A 25715-nucleotide genomic window follows, 5' to 3' on the forward strand; every position below is an offset into this window, starting at 1 on the left:
AAAAATTTAATAGCCTCTTGTCCAGATGTAAAATTCACACCAAATGATTTTTGAGTGATTACAAAGATAATTAAATACTTTTCATTCGGGGGCTATGTGGAATTTTTTTTATGTATTCCTTGTACAATGACATTTCACTATAAAATGTCCATTGGAAACAAAGGTGGGGGGGGCAAGCCTGTATGGGGCGGGGGCCCAAATCCACCAAACAAAAAAATTTTGCCGCCCCTTCCTCAAAAGGTTGACCCAATTTTTTTTCCGGTGGTTTTAAAAGTGAAGAGCAAAAAAAAAAGATTAGCCTATATAGGAGCTAGCGCCCTAAAAGCAACCAATTTTTCCTCTATCTCTCCTTTTTACTTTTTTCCCTTGAACTAGGGGGGCGGGGGCCAAATAGCTCTAGGGGCGGGGGGGGCCCAAATAGGCAATTTTGCCAGTGGGGAAATTGCCCCCTGCCCCCCCCAGCAGCTACGCCACTGATCCCAATAGAATCGACACCGGGAATCGACAGTCCTTCTGTTCTGTATGCCTCTTTTAGCCGTATTTGTTTAATTTCCCAAACGCATAACTTCACGTAATTTACTAGAGGGCAGTATTTCTCTTTCCTAAACGAGTGCAGGTGTGCACTTTACCAGAGGAAATAAGCGCAACAGAAACGCGTTATAAATGAATCAGCTGTTTTTAAAAATCAAAACTCGTAAATGTAATGAAAACCTGCCACAAATGGCTATAAATGACAAAATAGGCACATTTCGAGATTTTGGAGGGTTATTTGGACGCTTGCTAATTGAACATGTTGAAAAAGCAGCGTCAATTTAAGTATGATGTGTTTTAAAAAATGCCTATCTGTCGAGCTGTCCTGACTTCGTTAATGCTAAAACAAAATATACAAATCAGTCATTGAATAATTATAATAAATATATTATTTTAGCAATTTTGGACAATCTGCAGACAAATTAAAGCTGAAAAAATTCAGCTAATCAATATGCAAAATTGATGCCAATAGAAAATCGTACGAGGGTGCTGTTTTTTGTTTTTTGGTGTGTTTTTTTTGCAGGCATTCGGGCCTATGTTCTTTCAATTGAAAAAAAAAAAATACACAAAAAGTAATTAATTATGCAAATTATCTAATTACAGCTGATTATGTATTCATGATGTTATTATGTAAATTAGGCATGAGTAATTAATTTTGGGTTTTTTTTTCAATATTAAGTCTATTCATTCATCATAAATTTGTCAAGTATGAACCTGTTATGATGTTGAATAAAGTTAATAAGTTAATTACTTAAATATAATACAAAGAAAATACAAAGTTTGACATTTGGAAGGTGGAGTTTGGAAAAGACTTCATTTTTTCTGTAAACATGGTAGCCTATGTGTCACCATTGCTCAAAGCCAAATCCGAAAAGTAAAAATAAAAATTCATTTGCAATGAGACTTTTATATAACATTTTGTTATCTGGATTAACATGCATGGGAGGACAAATGGTAAAAGGAACCGCCATTCAACTCCACGGATACAAATTTTTTTGGAATACTACTTCCTACAAAATCTCTTTGATAGTGATATGTTTCAACTAGTTTTCCTCAAGTGTGTCATTCGTTTTTGACGGAAATAATTTACATGTACATGAAAGATTAGTATTTCAGCTAAATGGTGGTAGGTCCTTTATTTCAATAGGCCTATATTTATTGATTTATGGGCGATCTTCAAAAATCCATTAAACAGGCAGTATAAATAAATAAATAAAATTTCGGTGTTTTATATAGCGCCTTTTCCGGATCTTAGAGGGATCAAAGCACTGTAATTTCGCTGCCATGGTGGATCATGCACAATCAGATCGCATCAACTAGGCTGGTTGCAGCCGAACTTGGCGCAAACCTATCCGCACTAATAGATTGTAACATTCACCAATTATCTATGCAGCTCCTCAAATTCCATTGGGTGAAGGAAGTTTTTGATAGCCAAACAACTAATCACCGATTTTTTGAAAGCAGGAGGAAACCGGAGATCCCGGAGAAAACCTGCGAGAGCGAGCATGGAATCGGGATAAACCAAGTGCACATGAGTCCTCGGGCCGCGCCGGGGCTTGAACCCGGGACCTCAAAGCGAGGGAACTACCGCTGCGCTAACTCGCGAGGGAACTACCGCTGAACTACCGCTGCGCTAACTCGCCTCCCCCCAGTATAGCTCTTAAACAAAGCAATAATTAATTTTTGAGGACCCGATGCTCGGTAAGGCTTCACACACACCATATATTAAAATTCAAACAATTGGGATAAATAGCACATATGACACATTTTTCGACATGGATGTTTTCTAAAATTGGCCAACTTTGAAGCGCGCGCTTTTCAATTCACTGTTATGCTTGCATCCACAATGTGGCAGCTCCATGTTTTGTTCTTTCTCTCCAGAGCCTTTTCACAGCAGCACTCATTCCACCACGCAGGATGGTCGACAAATGAGGGTGCAGATTTCTGTGGTATGAATCGGTGCATGGCATCAGTGATTATGAATTACTGCAAGCCCCTTCAGGGTCATCTTTGGTGAGAAGACGGTCCCCAGTGCACCAGCTAGCTCATTTCTCAAGGCATCCCAGTTAGCTTTCTTGTAGAGCCAGACACGTCGTGGAAGAGGATTTTCAGAGAGTGGGGAAGTTTTCAACATGGTCTGGACAAGGTAATGGTCTGAAGAGCCAATGTCGTGGTCGATGGCAGGTACGCGCGTACGCCTCTGTGGCGTCTGTGCATCGTAAAACTAAGGAGTCCATACAGTTTTTATCGGACCCTTTGGTCACTCTCAAAGCTTTTCAACTTGTGATTTAAGGAGTCCAAAATGGCCAAAATAAAAAATAAGGAGTCCCTGGACGCGCAAACTCCTTAAATGCGACCCCTGGTCGATGGTAATTGGATGGAGAGAACATGTTTGGAGCATCAGTGATTATGAGATCCAGGCGGTTTCCAAGTTTGTGGGTTGGCTTGTCAACAATTTGGGTAAGGTCGTGAGCACAGCATAGGTTAAAGGCTGCTTTTCCTTCAGCATCAGTGGCGGTGTTTGAGTGGCGGTGGCTTTGGAGTTGGTGCCGGTGGTGTGCCGGTTGGGGCCCGGGGTTGGGGTAGATGTTGGTGGTGGCGATAGTCATGTGTTGTGATGGTGATAGTGATGAGTATTGTTAGTGGTGCCGGTGATGGTGCACCACCGTAATCATGGTAATTGTGGTGATGTTGTGGTGCATGGTGTGTTGGTGGCCGCTGGTGTTAGTGGTGGTGTTTATGTTGGTGGTCAGAGTGGCAGTGGTATTGGTGGCAGTGTAGTTCGGACATTGGTGGCGGATAGTGACAGTGTTGTTGAATTTGATGATGGTGATCATGGTGATCATGATGGTATAATGATGATGATGTTGATAAGTGGTGCAAGGTGGGCCTTGTGGTCTGAGTAGCGGTGGTCAGTGTTGCGGTTGATGGTGGGTGGTGTGGTGGTGGTCAGTGGTGACGGTCCATGGTAATTGTGACGGTGTTTTTGATGTTGTTATTTGGTGGTGAGGTGGTGTTGGTGTTATTGTTGTTGGTGGTGGTACATGGTGGTGCACTCAGTTGGGGTTGGTGTTAGTGGTGGGTAGTGGTGGAGGACTGAATGGCAGTAGCCGTTGGGGTTGATCGTATGTTAGCTCATATTGGTGGTGTGAATGCAATGTGTGTGTCGGGGTTGTTGTTTGTGCATGGTGTTGATGATGCTGGCGGCTGTTGGTGGTGGTGGTGTGGTCATGTTGTGGGGTGGCGGTGGCGGTGGTGCCATTGTGATTGTGTGGTGTTGGTATTGGCGGTTTCTTGGTGGTCCGCATTCAGTGCACTGCAGTGTTGGCGGTGGTTCTGGTCTGAGCTCGTGCAGATTCACTTGACCTCCAGGGCCGGATTTACCATTTTGAGGGCCCTGGGCCAGCGGCCAAAATTTGGAGGCCCAAACGCACCGTGAGGCGTATGCACTCAAGTGGCCTGGTGGCCAAGTTTTTAGATTTTACTAGGATATTTGCGCGAGAAGCGGGCGAATAAATTAAATTTTAGACTATTTTATTCCAAATTGAAGCTGAATATTGTTATATAACAGGCCAGTGCGCGCGAAGCGCGCAAAATGTTGCAATTTTTGTAACCTATTTTGGCCCAAAACATGTTATTTTTCGGCTAAAATTGAAGATGCACACACTGCACAGGGTAATTTTTGGGGCCCATCTGGCCCTATGGTAAATCCGGCCCTGTTGACCTCTCACCTGAAATCAAACATACTTAGTCTTAGGGGCTGTGCAATAATTATGAGCCCCCCCGGGGGGGTAAAATTTCCAAACCGCTCGCCACATATCACTTTCCCCCCTCTCGGCCCGCCAAAAATCGCTTGCCCCCCTCTCGGCCCGCCAAAAATTCTTTCCCCCCCCTTGAACATGCCAAATTTTGGGGATCCCAAATTGCAAACCTTAAATGGTCTAGATGTATGTTGCGAGCGCAGCGAGCAGGAAAATTTGCATATTTAAGCGTTTCCGTACTGTTTTCCTAAGTCTTTTAGAGCGTTTTATTAAAAGGCGGCCCATGAATGCGTGCCAAAAATCGCTTGCCCCCCCTCTCGGGTTGCCAAAATTTGCTTGCCCCCCCCCCTTTCGGCTCGCCAAAAATGTCTTGCCCCCCCCCCCAATTTTACCCTCCCCCAGGGCTCATAATTATTGGACAGCCCCTTATGACGCAAAACAAACCGCACGATGAGTAACCTTGATGTCTGAATGGAAGGGTTGTCCCAAGTTCACTAAAATATTCATGACATTTGTATGAATGAATTAGAACCTCGGAATGCATCTCAATGTGAAGTGTAAGTGTTTAGTAACTTTTGTGGCTAAGTACCACACTTATGTTTACTATAGACCTATTGTTTTATTTTCTTTATAGTGCTTGGGAGCGAGAGAAAGCTTGAGCTGGCCTTGACACCATTGAAATACCGGTGGTGAAATAACTGAATAGTTTTGTCCTGGAGTCAGTTTTGCATTCATCATGTTGGACCATAGATCATCTAAATATTTAGATGATCTAGTGGTCGGACCGATTTTTATAGTCGAACCATTTTCTCTGCTCATGAACACTATCATGCATACAGGCCTCCTTATTAATTATATCGATTTTGTTCAAAATCATCAAGCAATCTAACTCGATTTATAATTATATACGCTCCATAAATGATACAATATAAAAGTACATAAATTTAAAACACAGGCCCTGTTTTTCCGATCTGACGGAGCTCATTTTTTGCGATCGAAATACTAGTATTCTTTGATGACTATAGCTACATGAGATACTAGTAGGCTACTAGTCGATGGAATGGATTAAAAAACACCAGATGGTATAATAATTACCATTAGGCCTATTTAAATAATTATGATGATATTCATTATCAACACCATCCATATCATGTTCACCAATATTTCCAGGATTTGGCTTTGTTTACCTGCACGACCATTGTACCACGTACACACAGCACTAGTCTCGGGCCAGACTGTATGCAGCTATCACGAACATACAGGAACGACAGGTGTTTAGCATTCACAAAAACCGACTGTGTAGAAGTCTAACCCAGGACACACACTGTGAATGATTTCTCAATAGCATACCCATGCCATGACGTCATTACATACGCACGTACTTATTCTATTTATAGGGAGTTTCCCCGAACGTACTTCCGGTTTCTTTCTTGGTTGTGTGTAATGTATGTTGTGTGTGTGTGCGCAATGAGTTTTATCGGTGACACATCATTGATAGTGAATGTGGCGGAGTGAGTGGACGATACATATTATTAGTTAACACAGTTGGATCTTCCCAAGTGAAGGGGTGTTGGTAAGTAGAGATAATCGTTAAAATTATAATTTCACCGTCGGAAGTTGGGACGACGGACACGGAAGTTCATGACATAGCTATGCCGGGCCGTTGTTGTCAACTCTATGCACTGAGTACACAGACCGGACCGGTCGCTTATGCTATCCATATGTGCAGTGTGGCCATGTCGCAGCAGACCATAGTGGTTTGTCAAGAGCTTTCGTTTCGTGGACAACACGGTGATTTGGCTCGCATTTTGGTGCTTCGACCTTCATCACCATGATCACACAGTATTAATAGGCCTATTTAAAACTTTTGAAAAGTCAACTTAAATAATTTACTGTTTTATAAAAATTACAATGATGTAGGCTTAGGCTACTCTAAATATGCACGTGCTGATTTCAAACACACTTAAATAATAAACTTTCGAGTTCGCCTTTCGGTTAGATCTATTCCTTCATGTAATTTTACACGAAATTAGGGTTAGGCCTAGTTTAGGGTTTAGGATTAGCTTACACGAAATAATTACATGAAGGAACGACCCAACTTCCAATGAGTCAAATTTGGTCCTGCTTGAATCCTCACTGAGGTCTAGTCTATAGGGGCCTAAGATGTTTTAAGTGTAGGCCATAGTAATACCTGTCAGTACCTCTTCTGTAGGTTGTTGTTTGTGTTTGTTTTATTGCTTTGTTTCAAGATTAATTAATTAACCTTGACCATAAATTTAAGGCTGGCCAAATCTTCTCTGGTTCTGCTCAACCTTTGAACATGCGGACTGTATCAAGTCCAACATGTTCAAGCCCCGTGTATATATTGACAAATATACCTTTGTCCTTTGATCTTTTGTATAGAAAGCATGCAAATCGAAACCGTACAGCATGCAATTATGGCTACTCCGTTCGTCCATGAAATTTATAGTATAGCTACATGTATTTATTTTTGATTTCACAGAATAAATTAATATAAATTTATAATGTTGCAAAGAACTTTTGTCATGTTTGCATTAAATACGTATACGTTGTATAGCTATGCATGTGTTTTTGAGCAACTTTGATGTTTCTGTAAATCTTTAAACCATATCACCAGGAAAGTTATCACAAATGATTTTAAGCAACAAGTGTTATTTTCATTGAATATAAAATATACCTAGGCCTACAATCATATAATTATAAATCAGAACGCGGTGTAAAATGGTGGAAATATATACATCGTTGATTGTATATATATCAGATGGTATATCACAACATTGGGGCCGGCGGATATGGGCGGATATCCGGCAGGCAGGTCTGCTGATTCTTTGGCATGGCTGGGAATATCCTGTATTGGTATCCTGTTGTATTATTGTTTGCCGCGTATATGATATGTGTGATGAGGTCTTATCATTCACAAACACTCATCATATAGCGGGTTCATTAACTTCATTTGAAGGTCTGTGTATGCACTCTTTAATATGTGTAGGCCTTATAGCAAGTTAGGGAACAACCCAAAAGTTTGACGACGCGACGTCCTATTAAGGTATAAAAAGAAAGTCCGTTCATTAGGAAGCTGACCCCAGACCCTTAACGTAAGTGTGAAATATCAAAAATTCCAATATCAAAATATCAATTTTGACCGATATTTTAAGTAATTCACAAACTTAGGACTTTTTGACCCCTTCCCCAACTTTAACACATTGAGGCCCATCATGCATCCCCCAAAGATACTCAATGTATTGAGTAGGCCTATCTTTGATCCCCCAAAATGCAAAGTTTGAGATAAATTGCCTTTAGAAAGCATCTCTACTTCCTAGACATATTTTTTTGAAAAGTTATAACCGAATTTCAAAAAATAAAAAAATAATTGAAGAAACCTCAAAAAAGGAAGCGAGAGGGGACGTGAAACATGTTTATTTTGTTTATTTGGCCTAATAGACCCTCATATTTATGTTTACAGCATATAATAATATTATAACTTAAGCGTTGCCAACATTTTCAAAATTTAATTCATAATTGTATCAAAAAGCTCAATGGAGATCATCCATCAAGTCACGATAATCCAAGTGTAAATAAAAATAGTAATTTTTCCACAGCAAATTTTGCATATGCCCAAACAAACTTATACAGTCGATCTGCGACCCTGAAGGTTTTGTAAATTAATAGGCTTTAATTGATAAATTATATCATCAATGAAGAATTGCCTTGATATGTGCTAAATGACGCAAATGACGAGCTATCGACGATGAGAATTTTAACACGTGTAGGAAGAACAATTAATTGAGTTTAATACACCGTCATATCGCTCTTTTAATTTTCTGTCAAAATCGATGAATTTCTCTTTATTATATAAACACGTTATTGCAATAAAATCTAGGCCTATACGTGGCAAAACTGGCAATAAATAAATAAGCACTATAAAACAGATAGGCCTACATCACATAGTTTCCTCGGACAATGGACATTGCGCGTGAAAGATCAGGCATACAAAATGGTTTTAAAAGAATATTTAAACATTTATTTTTAGTTATGATGATGATCATGGTGATACGGTATCTTTCATAAGTTCTTTCAATGTTCATACACGAAACAAGTATATAGAAACTATGTTTCTCTCTCCATGTTTCATAAAAGCAGACCAAACGTCCGTATGTTTGCAGGCTGTGTGCTAGCTGGATTAACGTAAATTGCGTCTAAATTTAGACAGACACATCCGTATTTAGCTTTACGTTCATATCTCTTTCCGCCCACTACTTCAGCTCATTAAATTATATAGTACTTGATCCCTCGATGCCATAGGAAGCGCTATATAGGATCTTATCAGGCGCATTTGGGCGCAGAATCGGGGGGGGGGAAGGTCATGAAAGACGTATCACTCGTATACAGCCTAGGGGCGTTCAACATTTCCAATTCACGGTGGAACGCTGGTAAACCAACCCAATTTACCCAATATTGGGTTAAATTTGACCAACGTTGGGTAAAACGGGCTTTTACCCAACGGATGCATGTTAAAAGTGAACAGGGCCAGGAAAGCCCGGTTATTTGAGACGTTGTGCAAATCATATCCTGAGACGTAAAACTGATGACAAAAAAAAAAAAAAAAAAAGAAGAAGAGAAAGAAAACTTTATACTAAAACATCACTTAAAATCTAGGCTTGAAACTTCACGAATTTCTGTTTTCGCTTATAAATGTGACGAATCCATGCATGCATTGCAAGGCCTTGTGTTTGTAATTAATTAACATATTTTTCAATATCTTTACATACAGGTCTTCACTACACCCAATATACATCAAGACAAAGACGCTTACTACATTCGACTCGACTATACAGGAAATAACAAGTACCGAGTATAAAGTGACAGCCACTGATCAAGGACCCTGGGGACTATTTTCAATTTGTTATTGCCAACTAGAAGAAACGGAAACCATAGATAATTTAGTTCTTCAGCAATCATGCTATCAGCTCAACAACAGCATCGCAGCTCTCCACCGGCCACTGCCGTTGTAGTGCATCAGGTTCGGCCTGGACAACACCCTACGCCCCCTCCTCAGATACAGACAGTAGTCAACCTGGCTGCAGCAGGACATCCTAGTAGACCACCTCCAAGTTATCACCAAGTCGTGACAGGTAAGAGCAACATTTTCAATATCACCAAACATCTTACTTGATTAAACAAACTGCGATGTTTTTTTCAGTGATGTTTTTTGCAGCATGCAATTCACTTGTTTGTTTTTGTTATACACCGTTTATCATCTTGCAGTGGCGTTGTAAAGGGAAGAAGCCCACCCACCCCCCGTGAGTAGTGCCGTCCTCCCCTCTTTCCCTGCCCGCCCTGATATTTAAGATGTGTATGCCCTTTTGTGTACTTTTTTGACTATTTTCATCCAAATTTGGCTCACTTGCCTTGTCCCCCTTTACCTCCCCTCCCACTCCTCCCCTCTACAAGATTCATGTTAACGTCACTGTGATCTTGAGCATTTTGTAGAGATTTAGGATAGTGGAATAACCTGATCGGAGGAACCCAGTTTCAAAGCTATACTCCAAAGGAATAGAAAAACAGAAAAGAAACATACGGTATATTTAAAACATTTGCGGCAAGATGCGGCCGGAAGTAACTTAATGACACGCATAGGGCGAAGTATTATTTTTAAACCAATAGGTGTCCTTCCGCCCACTTACAGCCTATAATAAAATGCACTTTACTTAAGAAAATTCCAACAATACAACGTCCTGTGTTTTAATTTCAGAATCACGTCGTCACGACTCAAACGTGGAAATGGACACAAGAACCATGGCTGTGCAACATACTTCATTGCCCGTCTCATCAATGCCAAAACAAAAAGGTGAGGCTTGTTGCAATATATATTTGACCAGAATATATTGGTTACCGTAATTTTTACGAAATCATTTTGGAACCCGAACCACACCTTTCTTCAAAAATGAAAGTACGTTCCACTGGACACATGTCAGACAACATCCCGCATACAGATGTGCCTATTTTGTGGTTGCATGGAAGTTGCTGTGGTTGGAAACATTTAAAAACGAATGTTGCTAAAACGTCACTAAAATTTGTGGGCTTAGAACTTTCTGTCACAAGCAAACAAACAAACGCAAAAATGCCACAAACACGTATATGCTTGTATTTTTTGTAAGAAAATAATACTAAATCTCGACTTAAAAACATCAACACAAAAATGTTCATTTTCACACCTAATGCAATGAAAAGATCATTTATTTCCAACTATTAAGCAACTTCCAACCACAAATTGTCATGGCAACCAAAAATGTGGAAAAAGAGTTGACTCATCCTTGATGTCATACTCTGAACCTTTGCCCCAGACAACACTAGTATTATTAGTGTTTTTAAGACCCCTAATTCGCACCCAGAATACAAAATGCCAGTTCCTTAAAGTGTAGAACTTATCAAGGCGGATGTAGATAGTTCCTGTTGCAGGCACTGGATGCAAGAAACCGAGTCACATGCCTGCACTATAAAAAGAACTTTATTTGGCGTTTTTCTTTACAAGTTTTCTAGGAGCATATGAGCATTTGTCTCATGTGCCTACTATATGAGTTTAGTTGCGAGCTTCCCGTCCAAAGTTTAAGCCAGGAAGGAACTTGAGTTTTATATGGTTGTCGAAGAGACCACGATTTCCGTTTTTGTTGCCTTCATGAGTTTAACTGTAAATGTTAGATATTCATTTGAGGACTGACTTTGTATGCAGACAGTCTCCGTTTCCACTTCCCCCTTTGATTTAGTTTATTATAAGAAAATAATTACCTTTGTCTAGGCAAAATGTCGCGTTTTTGTCAAATTTTGTAACTATCTTTGGCTTGATAAGCCCTATAGCTATGAAGCTAAGTCTTTAGCTATGTATAGAATAGTTCAAAGCTAAGTTATAGAGCGTCATTATCATGATTATTCACTGACGATCCAATTTATTTGCCAAAACGCAGTCGCTATTCCTTGCATGTTGCACGGTGGTTAAACTGTAAAGCAAAAACACGAAATCAAACTAAAAAGTGACCCTGGTACATATACCTGCTATCTTTGTTGCTGACGTCACAGTAAGTCATGCTCTTGAACTTTGCCAACATAGCCAAAGGGTAATTCCAGGGAATTGTTACAGTTGAACTTTGTACCCCGAGATTGTGGTATATCGACCGTGGTTTTCCATTCCTTAAGTAACCATGGTGATAAAACTATACATACAATCAGCACATTGTTGGTAGTATGTCCCATTGAAACGGATTTGTGTGTTGATTTCTTTGAAAAGGGTGATAGCATCAGAACAAAGTATTCTCATAACATCATAAAAAGGTGATCGAACTCACAAAATGTTTTGTGGTTCTGAATATAATAAACCGAGCAATGCCGAAAAATGGCACGAAGTTCGTTGGATACACACTCATGTGGTCCTCGGATGGCCCATGCCACGGACCCGCGCATCTGTGTCAATTCCTCGATTAACTTAAAAATATAATCGAACTTGCCTTGCTTTTGCCACTATTTGAATCGATCTTTTGTTAATTAAAAATACGGCACACGACCTCCAGCCTCATTTCCACTCAAATGAAGCAAAAATTATACTAAAATGTGTATTATTAATTGAATTGTATTATACTCATATAAACACTCCGCATGCTCAACATGCGCAATCATCTTGGGTCAAGATACAAACTTTAACAAATGTAACTTTATTTTGCATTTCTTATAGGTCTTGAAAACAACATTACGTTATGGCAATTCCTTCTTGAACTTTTGATGGACAAAAGTCAACAACATCTCATCACATGGACTGGTTTTGAAGGAGAATTCAAGCTGCAGAATTCGGAAGAAGTCGCCAGGCTATGGGGACTCGAAAGAACAAAACCAACATGAACTATGACAAGCTGAGTCGCGCCCTTCGGTATTACTATGATAAGAACATCATCAAGAAAGTGATGGGCCAGAAATTTGTCTACAAGTTTGTGTCCTTTCCAGAGGTAGTTAAAACGGAACATAAGATTCCTTTCCGAGCAAAAATGGAAACTTTGGAAGTACAGGCTGGCAATGCTAGACCGCGCAGTTACCCAGGTTATAACGAAGCTAATAGCAACAACAGCAATGATTCCATGCCCAGTATCAAAGTAGAGGTGAAAACAGAGGAACAACGTGCAGTAACTCCCGAAATTAGCAGGCGGCAGGTAACTGTAATACCCGAACAACACGTCATTATGACTGACGAATATCAACAAAAGAGACATCAACCTAGCCCCTCACCACCCAGGGTAGTGTTAACGCAAGCACCATCCCCAGACTCCTCCTCTTCTGAAAACCATCGCGATTGTCGTCCATCTGTCAGAGAACATCCATCGACGATGCCACCATTGGGCCCCATCACCACATCAGCTCCATCGATTACCTACATATCAGAAGCTAAGATCTCAAATGAACCATCTCTTGTCAGTAGCTCAGGTAAAGTCTTTAGCTCGACCAACTCGCCTTCCACCATGACAGTTGTGCCTAGTAGCCGCGCCTTAAGTAGACCTAAACCTGTTGAACTGTCTGTGCCTACAGCTCTCAAACCAATGGACTCTCCTAGTATATACACCGCAGGTTTTCCGCATCACATGAAAGTCCCAAGTCCATCATACCTTTCTGTGAGCACATGCGGTGCATATGGACCTAACACCCCACTCGCAACACCGGTCTACGTAGCCAGTCCTCTTCTTGGCCAAGCTGGTACCCCTCTTGTCGTTCCCCTTCATTTCTGGAGCACGTTAAGTCCGCTGACTCTGAGCCCATCATTGAACTCGCCAAATGCATTCCAGTTTCCAACGGGTGTGCAGATTCCTGCAGCCGTCTCTGCACAGCCTCTTAATACGCCAGTTTTGTTATCACCGTCGACGACCAAACCCATTTCAGTCACATAAAGTCATTTGAACTGGATTGATTTGAACAATTTCATCTTGTAAATATTCTCAGGTGCTTTATGACATTTTTAAGAGACTAAAAAGTGTTGACACTTATTAATTTGTACATAGCGAAGAAGAGATCTATATTTTTGTGTCAGTTCGTAATATTTGTGAATCGTAAGTGATAGCCCCGATCCAGAGATTTATTTTTAACGTCTGCATACATGGGCAGTGCCCGTCTGTGCGTGCGAATCTATGGGACCATCGCATTCTGTTTGAGATTGTCGCTGGTAGACAGTCTATTTTTTAAACACATTTACCTTGAGGATGATGGTGCGAACAAGGCTGGGGTCTTCGACGTTTGGAAAATACAAACAAACAGTAAATGATGCCTGGTGCATTAAATGTTAAATGGAACTTTTTGTATAATCAATATGTAATGTATTTTTCAAGTTTGAATGTAAATAGGTAGATATGTAATTAAACATTATAGTTAAGTGCCTGAAATACGCTGTTCGGTTATCAGTATTAACTCGGAAACGCACCATGACAATGATGACAAAATATACTTGGAACGAGTTGGCGGCATTTTGAGCTTGACGAGGGTCTGTGTATACTGATAAAGAACTAAAGTATCAAGTGAAATTAATTTGTCCAGTCATAAAATCATTGATTTCTGACGTCAGTAGATGAATTGGGTCAACGGCAAAGATTATGATCAATAGTGTGATATCTGTAATACTAGTGTAAAATTGCGCAAAAAATATGTCCCCGGGAAAGTCGCCACGGACGTCTTTGTAATTCGTTTGCCCTCTTTCACTGTGGCCCTCTTTAAATGTATATCTGGTATAGGTCATCCCATTCATGTCGTTATGTATATGGCTCAACTAATTATACGTCCAAGACCCCGGGCCAAGACCGTGCCGTCAGTTTAAGGTATGCATATGAATGACCTCTGATAATCGTAAATTCATTATAGCAAAATCTTGATAGATTTTCTTATGAATACAGAACATAATCATCAACTCATGATTTACATCAATTTTGTATTATGCCCATAAATGGGTAATATTGTAATTGTTACTATGATTGAAAAGGATAATAACAGCCTACTCCGTTTTTGGACACATATTTTCATGCTGGACGTGAAAAATGAGTAAGTTAAATTATTTGTACCCAACGATCTCGAGCTAGTCTACGAGTTCAAACCTCAAATGCGTTTTATATGTGACGCAGGAGGGTATGATTTTGATAAAAGTTCACATAATTTATATTGTTGCACAACTTTTAAGAGTGTTAAGATTCAGGAAACAATTAAGGGATATGCGTATCGTGATTGGTAGAAGTATTAATATGTACTTTATGCACTACGTGCGTTTTGTATTCTGTAAATGTTTCGAATTTCAATAAACAAGTGCGACCAAACTATAATACCATCTCAATTTGTGTCAGTGTTTCTTTAGGCTTGCATGTTCAGTCAGTGGCGTAACAAGGGGGGGCAGGGAGGGGAGGCAACGTGCCCCGGGCGCCAAATTGACCAATTCAACATCGATTCTGCGCCCCTCCAAGCGATGAAAGTCAAAATCGTCTAGTAACCTAAATTAATTAGTGGTAGGTCTTCATTTTGTCCATGTTCATATCGAGGGTTTCAAACCCGGGAGCATAGGCGTAGATCCCGGGGGATGGGGGATAAACCCCCTTATGATAAATTTATTATCACAAAATTTGCTTGATCCCGGCAAACGAATATTTTACAGAAAAGGTTCAAATGTCGGATTATAAAGGGTATAAAAACGGTTTTATAACATTCATAAAACATTCTTTGCAAAACATTCTACAGCAGAATTGTTATATTAAGTCATATTTTACCAGGGTAGCCCAGTCAGTGCATAGCACATGATATACATAGGGGCCCTGGAGAACATATACACAATATAAAATTTGATTGTTAAAATTACACAATTAAAATTATACAAAGCTCAATTTAAATACATAAAAGCTACATAACAATTTAAAACACAACAATAATATTATTATATACAATTATTGTTATATGAGTATTGATAAAAACTAAAATGGCAAAAGAATAATAAAATATTATCATAGCACACACGAAGGAGATACATAAAACATAAAATACATTAATAATAAAAGACATATAATCTGAAATTGCCATTATTAACTGAGATGTTCAAATATTGTTGATTTAAATGAATATAACTTATTTATTGCACGAATATGATGTGGTAATTTGTTCCATTCTATTGCACCTTGGTATTGAAACGAGCGCACGTGACTTTTATTGACGGCAAGAAGTTTATCAGCACTTGACCTAGTATTTACATGATGCGTGTTATTTACAAACTTGAATTTACAGCTTAGATAAGAAGGAACAAGATCATTTAAACATTTAAACATCGATTTTTAATGTTAATCCATCCGAGTTTATGACGAAGCTCTGTAGCACTATGCCAGGGGGGATAACCTGTTATTGCCCTGGCAGCCCTATTCTGAAGCTTTTCTAGTCAATTGTTATTGAATTATTGACAAAATATTTTACAAAATGTTTACTCAAAATATTTTACAATAACGTTCATGATTTATATAGTCATTTAAAATTAATAGTCTTGTTTTTGCTGGGATGTAGCATTTTACTGACTATTATAGTCACACCTTGTGAATTATCATCTTTTCAGAATTATACACGACACACGTCATTCGTGTTTTTCCAGGTAACACTTTTACCCAGCGTAATTGCTTTCGTTGTTTCATCAACACAGAAAGAGTGGGCGGAATTACTTTTTTCATGTGTAATACTAAATATTGCACTACAAATTCAAATTATAAGGGCCGGGTTTCTTTGGATTAATGGATTTCAACCTTATACGACGATCGTATCATGCTGTACAAATTTACAGGTATACCTCGGCTTCGATGTGGGTTTTTTTAAAGCATAACTAAAATAAAAGTCCATTGGTAATTTTTGCGTGACAAAACCAATAAGTTTTACTTGCTTAATAATATTTTGGGAGGGCGAGTTAGCGCAGCGGTAATTCCCTCGCTTAAGGTTTTACCGTCGTCACCCGATTCGACTTGACTATTGCGCCTGTTTTCAAGGCGTGCGTACGCCGCGTCGTGTTCGGCGTTGCGTTGCAGACATCGCAGAGAACGATGCATGTTGTGCGTGTCAATGCTATTTTTGCGCACCGGCGATAACTAGGGCCAAAAAATAAAGAAACAATGTTTGCTGAGCACAAAAAAGTGGTCGCTTCTAATATATTAAATACAACTTTTACAAACCAAATCTTGCCAGCGTGCTTCCAGTAATAACGGACCTGGACCCCCTCCCCAAAGTAGGCCTACGACAGTAGGGTCCAATAGATGGTGGGTATGAAGTTATAGGCCTACCAAACAAACACAGAATCAGGGTGTTTTTTTTTACATTAACGAGTGTTGGTTAAATTGGTTAATTCGTTTTAATAATATTTTGGCCTAAATGTTGGGTAAGCACTACGACATATTATAGGCCTATTAAAGGTTAGGCCTATACGTTTGTAGAACGTTTCATAATGAAACACACTACAACAAAATTAAAAACATGTTGTGAAAATGTTATTGTAGACATATATTATTTTGGCAACATTGTTCCAAATTAGAATATGTTTTGCAGCAAGTGTTCAATGTTTTTGATTGTTATTTTTAAAATGTTTTAAAAGTTTATAATCCACCATTTAAATGTTTAAAGCATTTTGTGTTATTGGGTAAAGACCTACTACGTGCACTGAATACATAATGCATGCGATATAGACAACACCATCAAATCTATTCAGTTTAAAAACAAATGTGTCATACATTTACAAAAATGATATCATAATTGGCCAAATGTTTTTCTACAGCTATAGGCAACCCAGCGTTTAACTTTGCTTTAATTGAACTGCAACAATTGATGATATGAATCCACCTCGAGATAATTCCGTAGGCCTATAGTTTTGGTGACCAAAAAGTTTTCCTCTCGGTAAACGGCACTAAGCATGCCGTAAGTAGGCCTATGCCTATAATAATTGTCGGCCTATAGTCAAACACTTCCGCCCATGGTGTCAAACTCTTCGCTTTAACATGTTTAATAAATCCTCTTTTGGTCATTCGAGTCAGGTGAACATAAAGCTGAAAATAACTCACTTTGTGTAACTTGATAACTCTTTGGCCCAATAGGCTATCTTTGCAGATGACCAAAATACACCAAATTAGAATTAGGCTAAGAATTTTTTATATTCTTAGCCTTAATAGTCGACATCATTATAATTGTTCCTAATTATGGACACTTCTTAGCCTAAGTATTTTAGGTAACTTTTTTACAGTGAAAACTTTCCTGCGTAAACAACAATTCCTTTTTTGTGGCCATATGCGTAAATGAACGCTGATCCGGCATCAGATCGCGCTTCATACCAGCGCGTTGGCACGCACCAAAATATCCACGTACGCAATTAACTACGCATGGTGTCGCAGAAAAAATGCATTTTTGACCTATTTTGGTCAATTTACGCGAAAACTAGGTCCGGTACCCCCAATTATTTTTGCGCGATTTTACAGAGCTTTTTCTTTTTCATAACATATATAAAATTAAAAAATTTTGTCTCGACAATTTTTTTATACAACGCAAAAGGTGATATATTTTGGGCAAATTGCTGATTTTGCCATTGAAGTGTACAGAGATTTTTGGAAATGTACACCTCTTTTAAAACGGCTGTAGCTCAAAAGTGAGGTCCGGCACCCCTGTTTTTTTTCCTGATTTATTATCTACACATATTAATGTACAAAATATGTCAATTTAAAAAAATTTCGTCGATAGGTTTAGTAACGACGGTAAAACCTTAATTGCACCACTGAGGTCCCGGGTTCAAGCCCGGCGCGGCCCAAGGACTCACGTGCATTTGGTTTATCCCGATCCATGGCGCTCTCGCAGGTTTTCTCCGGGATCTCCGGTATCCTCCTGCTTTCAAAATCGGTGATTAGTTGTTTCGTTATCAAAAATTTCCTTCACCCAATGGAATTTGGGGAGCTGCAGAAAATGGGTGGATGTTACAATCTAAGTGCGGATAGGTTTGCGCCGTGTTCGGCTGCAACTAGCCTAGTTGATGTGATGATTCACCACGCAGCGAAATTACTGCGCTTTGAATCCTCTGGAAAAAGCGCTATATAAATTCCGAAATTTATTATTTTATTTCGTCCGTCTCGTCGGAGCAGGGGCGTAGCAAGAGCCTCGGGGGCCCATGGACAAGAAATAGTGCGGGGCTCTTTTAGCAGGGCCGGATTTACCATTGGGCCAGAGGGCCCCAAAATTGCCCTGTGCATGTTCCTCTTAGCCCGACAACACCATGTTTTGGACCAAAATATGGTAAAAATTGGAAAATTTTGCGCGCTTCGCGCTTATCATACTAGCCCTTCACATAGCAAAATGCACATTCATTTTGGGCTAAAATGGCCTAACATTAAACATTTATTTCGCGCGCAAATGTCCTAGTAAGATCGGAACAAAATAATATGCTTATCTCCCTCTAATTTGCAATGCTTCTGCCACCACCGTCGATCTTATAATAGCGGGCCCCCAGTTTGTAAACCAAACTTAGCCTCTTGAGTGAACATCCTTTCCGCACGGTGAGTTTGGCGCCTGCAAATTTTGGATTCGGGGCCCAGATCAATTCGGCCCTGCCTTTTAGCATCTCCTTAAACAGCGCTTATTTCATTTTCTCTTTTGCTTGGGGCCCCTGAACCCTGGGGCCCATGGACTTCGTCCACCCTGTCCCCCCGCTTGCTACGCGCTAGACTATGCCAAAGTCGAATTTTATTAAAAATATGTTATAGTCATGATGAACCCATTTCTATGAACTCAAAATTATACTGATGTTTATTAAAATTAAAGTATTCAATAGTAAAATGGTCATAAAGATTAAGAATATCAGATGATTAGTGACAATAAAAGTAATTGAATGCAACATTATCTTGCATAATAATTATTATAATGGCTCACTTTAATATTGAACAATTCTGATTTTGGAATCTACCAGTTCACGAAAATCCGGGAAGCTAACAAACAGAGGGAGTGACGTGCGGTGACTGAAACGGATCAGATACAGTTGCACACAAATCAATATAAATCAGAGTTTATGTAATAGCCAGAGTATGCAAAATGGGCAAGTGGACTACGGAGAAGTCTAGATACGCGCCTGCGTCGGAGAACTGCTTCAGATGTGAGCATCTGATCCACTTTCCCAGGAAACTGACTTCTGGTTGTGTGTAGTCTTATTACTTCAAAGGTGGGTCATAAACGTGACTTAGGAAATAAGTGCCTTCCTCTTTATTCACGGTCTTTGTCCTCCTCTTTCTGTTCTCCATCGCTTTGCCTATATCATATCATAAATTGGAACAAAAACCGAACTCTAATGTTCTTTCGATTTTTTTTAATCAGAGAAGATATGTTAGGAGTTTCTTCAATACAGTTTTGGCCAAACATGAAACATGCCAAATGTGATATTAAAAATGGGCGTTACCAATTTTAAATGAACTAAAATAGTATGAAATGGAGGAAATGATATGATCCGGATATACCTCCAGCATACACATGACTTCCGCATAGATATACATCGCGAAAAGGGATATATTGTAAAATTTATTATAATTATTTATGGCCATATTTTTTTAAACCAGTAATAGAAATGAACTTGGCTGTATATTTATTTTCATCTAATCAACGGTTGCTGATTAACCGGGCTGATTAAACACATGCAATTAATCGTTGATTTTAAATATCACATATACAATTTACGTCTTACGGGACGACCAATCCTCTTTCTCGGAACTTTCGCCTGGTTTATATAGGCCATATACGAGGGGGTATCAAAAAGTTTTAGAAATCGCCCAAAAGTGAAAGAGCTATATCAATGAAATTTTGTCAGTGCAATCACTGGTCCTTATGTACATTATGGTCCAAAAATGGTCTCATAGCTATATGTTTACTTTTTTTACAGGTGGCACTAGATGCCAATAACCCGCTGCCCCAGTTAATGCGCATAAACTGCAAGATTGAGAAAATTGAGGCAAGCAGCATTATTAAGATCCTGCTTTTAAAGGGTTGCAGTGCCTAGAAAATTGATGATGAAATGAAAGTTATCTTCGGTGGTGATTGTGATATGTCTCTGTCACTCTTTGGAAAAGGAATTTTTATTTCATCACAGATTTTCTGGGCACTGTAACCCTTAAAATGGAACTTAATCATACTACATGCCTCAATTTTCTCCATTTTGCTGGTTATGCGGTAACATAGGCAGGTAGTGACATCTAGCTCCTGTAAAAAAAAGTAAACATACTTATGAGACCATTTTTGCACCATAGTGTACATAAGGACCAGTGATTGCACTGACAAAATTTCATTGATATATCTCTTTTACTTCTGTGCGATTTCTAAAACTTTTTGATACCCCCTCGTACTCTTGCTCTCAGTGTCTCGAGTACAATGATCTGATGATCAAGTTGTATACATCACATTTTTCTCCCGGGTTCTTTTCAAGCTAGAACATTGTAAAACATGACCATGCCACGAAAGGACTAGTCCAGGGGCCCGGGGAGGCACTTAACAAAATGACCATACGGGTATGCTCCCCTGGAAAGACCGCTGTTTTTGGACAACGCAGCTCCGAAAGATCCATGAATTTTATATTCGAAACAGAGCGCTGAAGACCACCGATTTTGATAATTGCAGCTCCAAATGACCCCGGAATTGCTCATTCCTTAATCCTTATACATTTCTGGGTTTTTTAGGGCGATTTATCATCTTATGTTTCAATAGATAGCATCATGAGCTAGAGGTGTTTTTTGATCGGCATTCATTTGGCAGGAGTCAAAACTTCGTGATTTTGGCACTCTACAAAATTTTGGCACCTTGGTTCTTGGTGGCTTATATCCTAAAAAGCTAATCTGGACATGCTGGAAGCTATAGTAGGATAATTGTGAAGTGACGTCATAGCCAGTGTTGGAGCAGAAAGTGAAGAGTGAAAAACAATCCGAAGATCAGGAAACCGAGGGTGGCACTATGTACAAAGGGCTTGCAGAAGAAGCTTGGATCCTGGGGACGCAGCATCCTGATTGTGGTAGGCAAAGCTGAATCACTGGATGAAGGCAGCAGTGGTTTGAACAGTGACTGTGGTAGATGGTAGTTGATTCCACATGCTTCTTGATCCAACAGAGTAGACCCTCTGATGCCGTATAGCTCCGTATAGAGCTTGGCAAACAGGAAACTTCGTCAAACGCGTTGCTGACGGTCCAATAAAACGACATCAGTCTGCCCATGGTGTTGTAGGCCCGTTAGGCCCAATCATTCACAGTGAGTTGGATGACTGTTGCGAGTCGTTCCAAATTTAGCAATTTATGGTGACTATAAATGACTTAAGACGACCAGTGCAGTGTATTCACAGGACCTCAACAGTGGCGTAGAGTGGGTCATCACATTGGAAGGGGGGGCACCGACCATGATTGGGGGTGGGCACCGGATCTGATTGGGGGCACCGTAAGCCAGTTTTCGGCAAAAATTTTGACTTTCATCGCTTGGAGGGGCGCAGAATCGATGCTAAATTGGTCAATTTGGCGCCTAAGGGTGGCGCCCAGGGCATGTTTCCCCCCTCTGTCCCGCCCCCCCCCCCCTAGTGACGCCACTGTCTGTAGACAACTGATGTAAGTATTAGTAACAAAGTCCAGAATTTTCAACGCCCAAACTGTGAACTCAATTTAGACAATTCCTATTCTTTGACATGGTATCGGCCCGTGTCTGGTCTGGTCTGTACGTTGAGTAAAAGTGCGCCATCACATTTTTTTTGTTAAGCTGTTGTAAACCCGGAAGTAGAACCCGGAAGTGATTTTATCAAAACAAAAACCATGATGTGGACACGAAGCAAGCAATGGATGTCGATGCACATGCATGGAAAGATCTGATGGGCAGAAATCAGAATCTGACATAGTTTAATAAAAGTCTGCAAAATATACTCGATTTGTACATTATGTATAGATGCTCAGTTGATGAAGATTTTGTTCTGTATTTACAAGTGTTGTGATATCCAAATGATGCAAATCATATCATATCTCCATTGATCAAATCAACATTACTTTTCCGGCAAACTTCAGTTTAACTTTTAGGGTCTAAAATTGCAATGGATACTAGACTAAAATCTCTTGTGTTGAAACATATTGGCAAAGCGGCACACAAGTATTGGAGAGCTGTCGCTTGTGATATCATTGCAGTTTGCCAAGGTATAAAACCAGGTTTCCTATATGACTATGGAGCCGTGTCTTCCCATTCCCTTGCTGCTCTGACATCAGATGTCTTCCAAACTATATCCCATGAGCAATCAAAGGGTGGGAAAAAATGTGACATGTGTGTTATCACCCTGGAGCAAGATGTTATGTTGGTTAATATTGAAGCATTGTATCGCAGATTGGAAGAGCAGGAACACTGCATGGAATCGTCAACCAGCAACATCATAGACGTATCGGAGAATCTCAAGTCTCCTCAAATTTTAAGTTTTTCATCGCCCCATGGTATCAAATTGAAACAAGAACTGCATCGGTTTTGTGCTCAATGTAAACAACTGCTTTCAAAGAGAAATGTGGATGTAAAAGTAGCTGAAGTTGAATTACCTGAAACTGAAAACTTCAACTTGACAACTATCTTTGGGTTACTCATCGGCTACCCTGTGTTTTACTGGTATCAAGGAGGAGCAGAAGCAGCAAACTGCTTGGACATGGTTCCTCTTATAGTTTATGAAATAGTTTGTGATTTGAGAAACAACTTTACAGACAGCCAGTCTCAAACTAGTCACACTTACGATGGATTTCAATCTTCAACAAAACATTGTGATGGTAGCAAAGCAGAATCTTTACCAAGTAAAGATGATGATTTGTTGAAAAGTGGTCATGCTGTATACTCATTTAGCATACCAGAGTGTGTTAGTGATCATTGTAGAGAACGTATACATTCTTGGTTTCACAATTTACAAGATGGGGTCACTAAAACATTAATAACAAATTTACAAATGAGCCAAAAGACAGTGAATTTACCAAGTGTAGCGCTATAATTTGTTTGTCTCAAAGTTCCTCTTGATGTTGATTATACATAGGTTTAAATGCGTATCACTTATTGAGAGTGAATTCAGTGAAATTGTACAAACTAATGTATGTGTACTGAGATGTTGATGTTTCAGAGTTTGATACTCCAAATCATTTTAAAGAAAAAGTACATGTTATTTGAAATGAAATAATATGCTACACAAGATAAATCAAATACAAGATGTATGATTTGAGCCACATTTTCTTTATTTTTATACTGTCTTGTATAAACATACCAATCACGTATTTAGAAATACATTTAACCTGTCTTAAAATCAGGGATATGAAGTTTTCATATCCTAAGAATACAGTATAAGAAATTTTGGAAGTTTAGATCATAGACTGCAAGCAGTGGTGTAGCAGGAGTCATCATGGGGCACCGACCATGATGAGGGGGGGCAACCGGGCCTGATGGGGGTGTGCATGAATGCCACTGAACGCATTCGAGTTTAAACTTTTATAGTTTATAGTTGCAGTTGGAATGCAGCTATAATTCTTAACTGCAACTATAAACTCAATTATATCTCTACATGTAGACTCAACTTTAACTCTCTAATTATAACTCTCAATACAGCTATAATAGAGGTTATCCACTTTACTCATGTGTGACTCCCGGGGTGTGACTTCTAACAAAAGGCGCTGATTCCTGTAGTATTTCTCATTCAAACCAATTCCAATGCACAACCTCAGAGTTACCTGCATAACTTTGGCGGACTATTTTGAAACAGTGATGGGTGCACATGCAGGTACTTCTTTTGAAAGTCCTAAACAAGGTATAACAGTCGCTGATAGGATGTGCAACTTACAGAACACAGATAACCTCTATTCTAACTGCAACTATAAATGCCTAATGAGGAATGCATTTTTTTATCATTTATCTTTTTATTTTTGTTATTCTTTTTATGTATCATACAGGCTTTGGGACAAGCAGAAAGTATCCAGTGTCTGTTGTAAATGTTGGAATAGTAAACAAATAAAGTCACTGCTACAAAATAATTATGTGTTGAAGACGAATTTTGAGTTTCATTGTTGGTTTTTTTGGTGAGCTAATAGTTTCAAAGTTGTTCAAATTTGGTTAAAAAGCATACCTAATTTTTCTCTCATTTCAAGGATTCAGAAAAGTATAGCTCGGCCTAGCTGCGTCATACTGTTCTTGAGTTATAGTATTATGGTCATTTTTTGCCACACAGGGGTCAAAAATTAAAAATGCTCAGATTTCAACGCAATGCTTTGTTATTGAAAAAAATCGGGTAATAATGGTCAATCCCCATTACATTATAATTGACCACAACCTAGATTTTGTTATGTTTCCTAGGTAACAAAACATCCCGCATGGTTACAACTATTCCTTATTTGAATTGTTTTCTACGAAGATTTGACCGCTTTCCACATAATGGAAGAACGGTATGTCACAGGTAGGTCAAACTATAATTTGTCTGAATCCTTGAAATGAGGAATAATTTGGTACGCTTTTTAACAAAATTTGACAATGTCATAGGACCATAAAAGGAAGCTAAAAAAGTTGGTTCAGTACAGGCGGCGGATGACATGATCGAGCCGGCAACTCATGAAACGGCCCGGCCGTATGGCATTTTCCATATACTCAGTTAGTTTTGTGAGGTTCATTATCGAACCCCAACGGTTTTAGCTTGTATTTATATTATTTATTAACATAGCCCTATTTGTTTGTGATATTTCAAGTGTTTTAAAATTTCAAAATAATCCCATTCAATTACACGGTTGACGATGAAAATTTACTGAATTTAGGGAATGCACGTCATACACCACCTGGTTCAGTCGAGTCTGGGATGGGGGATGCACATGCACATTAAATCCCTGCATTTAGTCGACTACAATGAACCAGTCACGCTTCACCTAAAATGATCTGTTCTGCCTCATTTGTCTGGCAGAAATCAAAGTGGGATGCAGTTCGGAGTGATTATATTTCTACATGTTCATACTACATACTCTGAAAATTTTAGAAAAATCGCACGAGTCCATTTTTTAAAATCACATTTTTGTTCCTAAAATGGGGGTTATAGCGCCCTCAACAGGCACTCTCTCCATAGGGCTACATGTAAAGACCAGTTATAGACAAATGGCCCTAAAATAAAACAGACTCGTGCGAATTTCCTCAAATTTTGCATATGATGTAGATTTAACATCTGGAATGTAATGCAAGTGATGTCGTTGCTGCTTTTCTAAATTCATTTTTTATTTTCCGCCCCAGACCAAGGTGATCTGGGCTAGTATCTGGGGTATGAAATTTAATGGTACAAAATGCAAAGTCATGAGGATTTCCCATAAGAGAAGCCCAGGACAACACCAGTCGACATAGTGACAGCAC

At 39.3% G+C, this 25715-nt stretch overlaps 2 protein-coding genes across 2 annotated transcripts; both read left to right on the forward strand.

Annotated features, from left to right (window-relative positions):
• The first annotated feature begins 5715 nt into the window (after positions 1-5715).
• LOC140148547 (ETS domain-containing protein Elk-3-like) lies at positions 5716-13995 on the forward strand. Its single transcript, XM_072170541.1, is given in 5 exon segments — positions 5716-5865; positions 9085-9445; positions 10066-10161; positions 12037-12174; positions 12177-13995. Coding segments are annotated over 4 exon segments (1467 nt in total). The 5' UTR covers positions 5716-5865; positions 9085-9270; the 3' UTR covers positions 13235-13995.
• An 8210-nt stretch (positions 13996-22205) lies between these two features.
• On the forward strand, positions 22206-23733 carry LOC140147698 (UPF0739 protein C1orf74 homolog). Its single transcript, XM_072169464.1, has one exon. It carries the CDS (start codon positions 22414-22416, stop codon positions 23335-23337), a length of 924 nt encoding a protein of 307 aa, XP_072025565.1. The 5' UTR covers positions 22206-22413; the 3' UTR covers positions 23338-23733.
• Positions 23734-25715: the final 1982 nt, after the last annotated feature.

Source organism: Amphiura filiformis, chromosome 3, assembly GCF_039555335.1.
Source record: "Amphiura filiformis chromosome 3, Afil_fr2py, whole genome shotgun sequence".
Lineage (NCBI taxonomy): Eukaryota > Metazoa > Echinodermata > Ophiuroidea > Amphilepidida > Amphiuridae > Amphiura > Amphiura filiformis.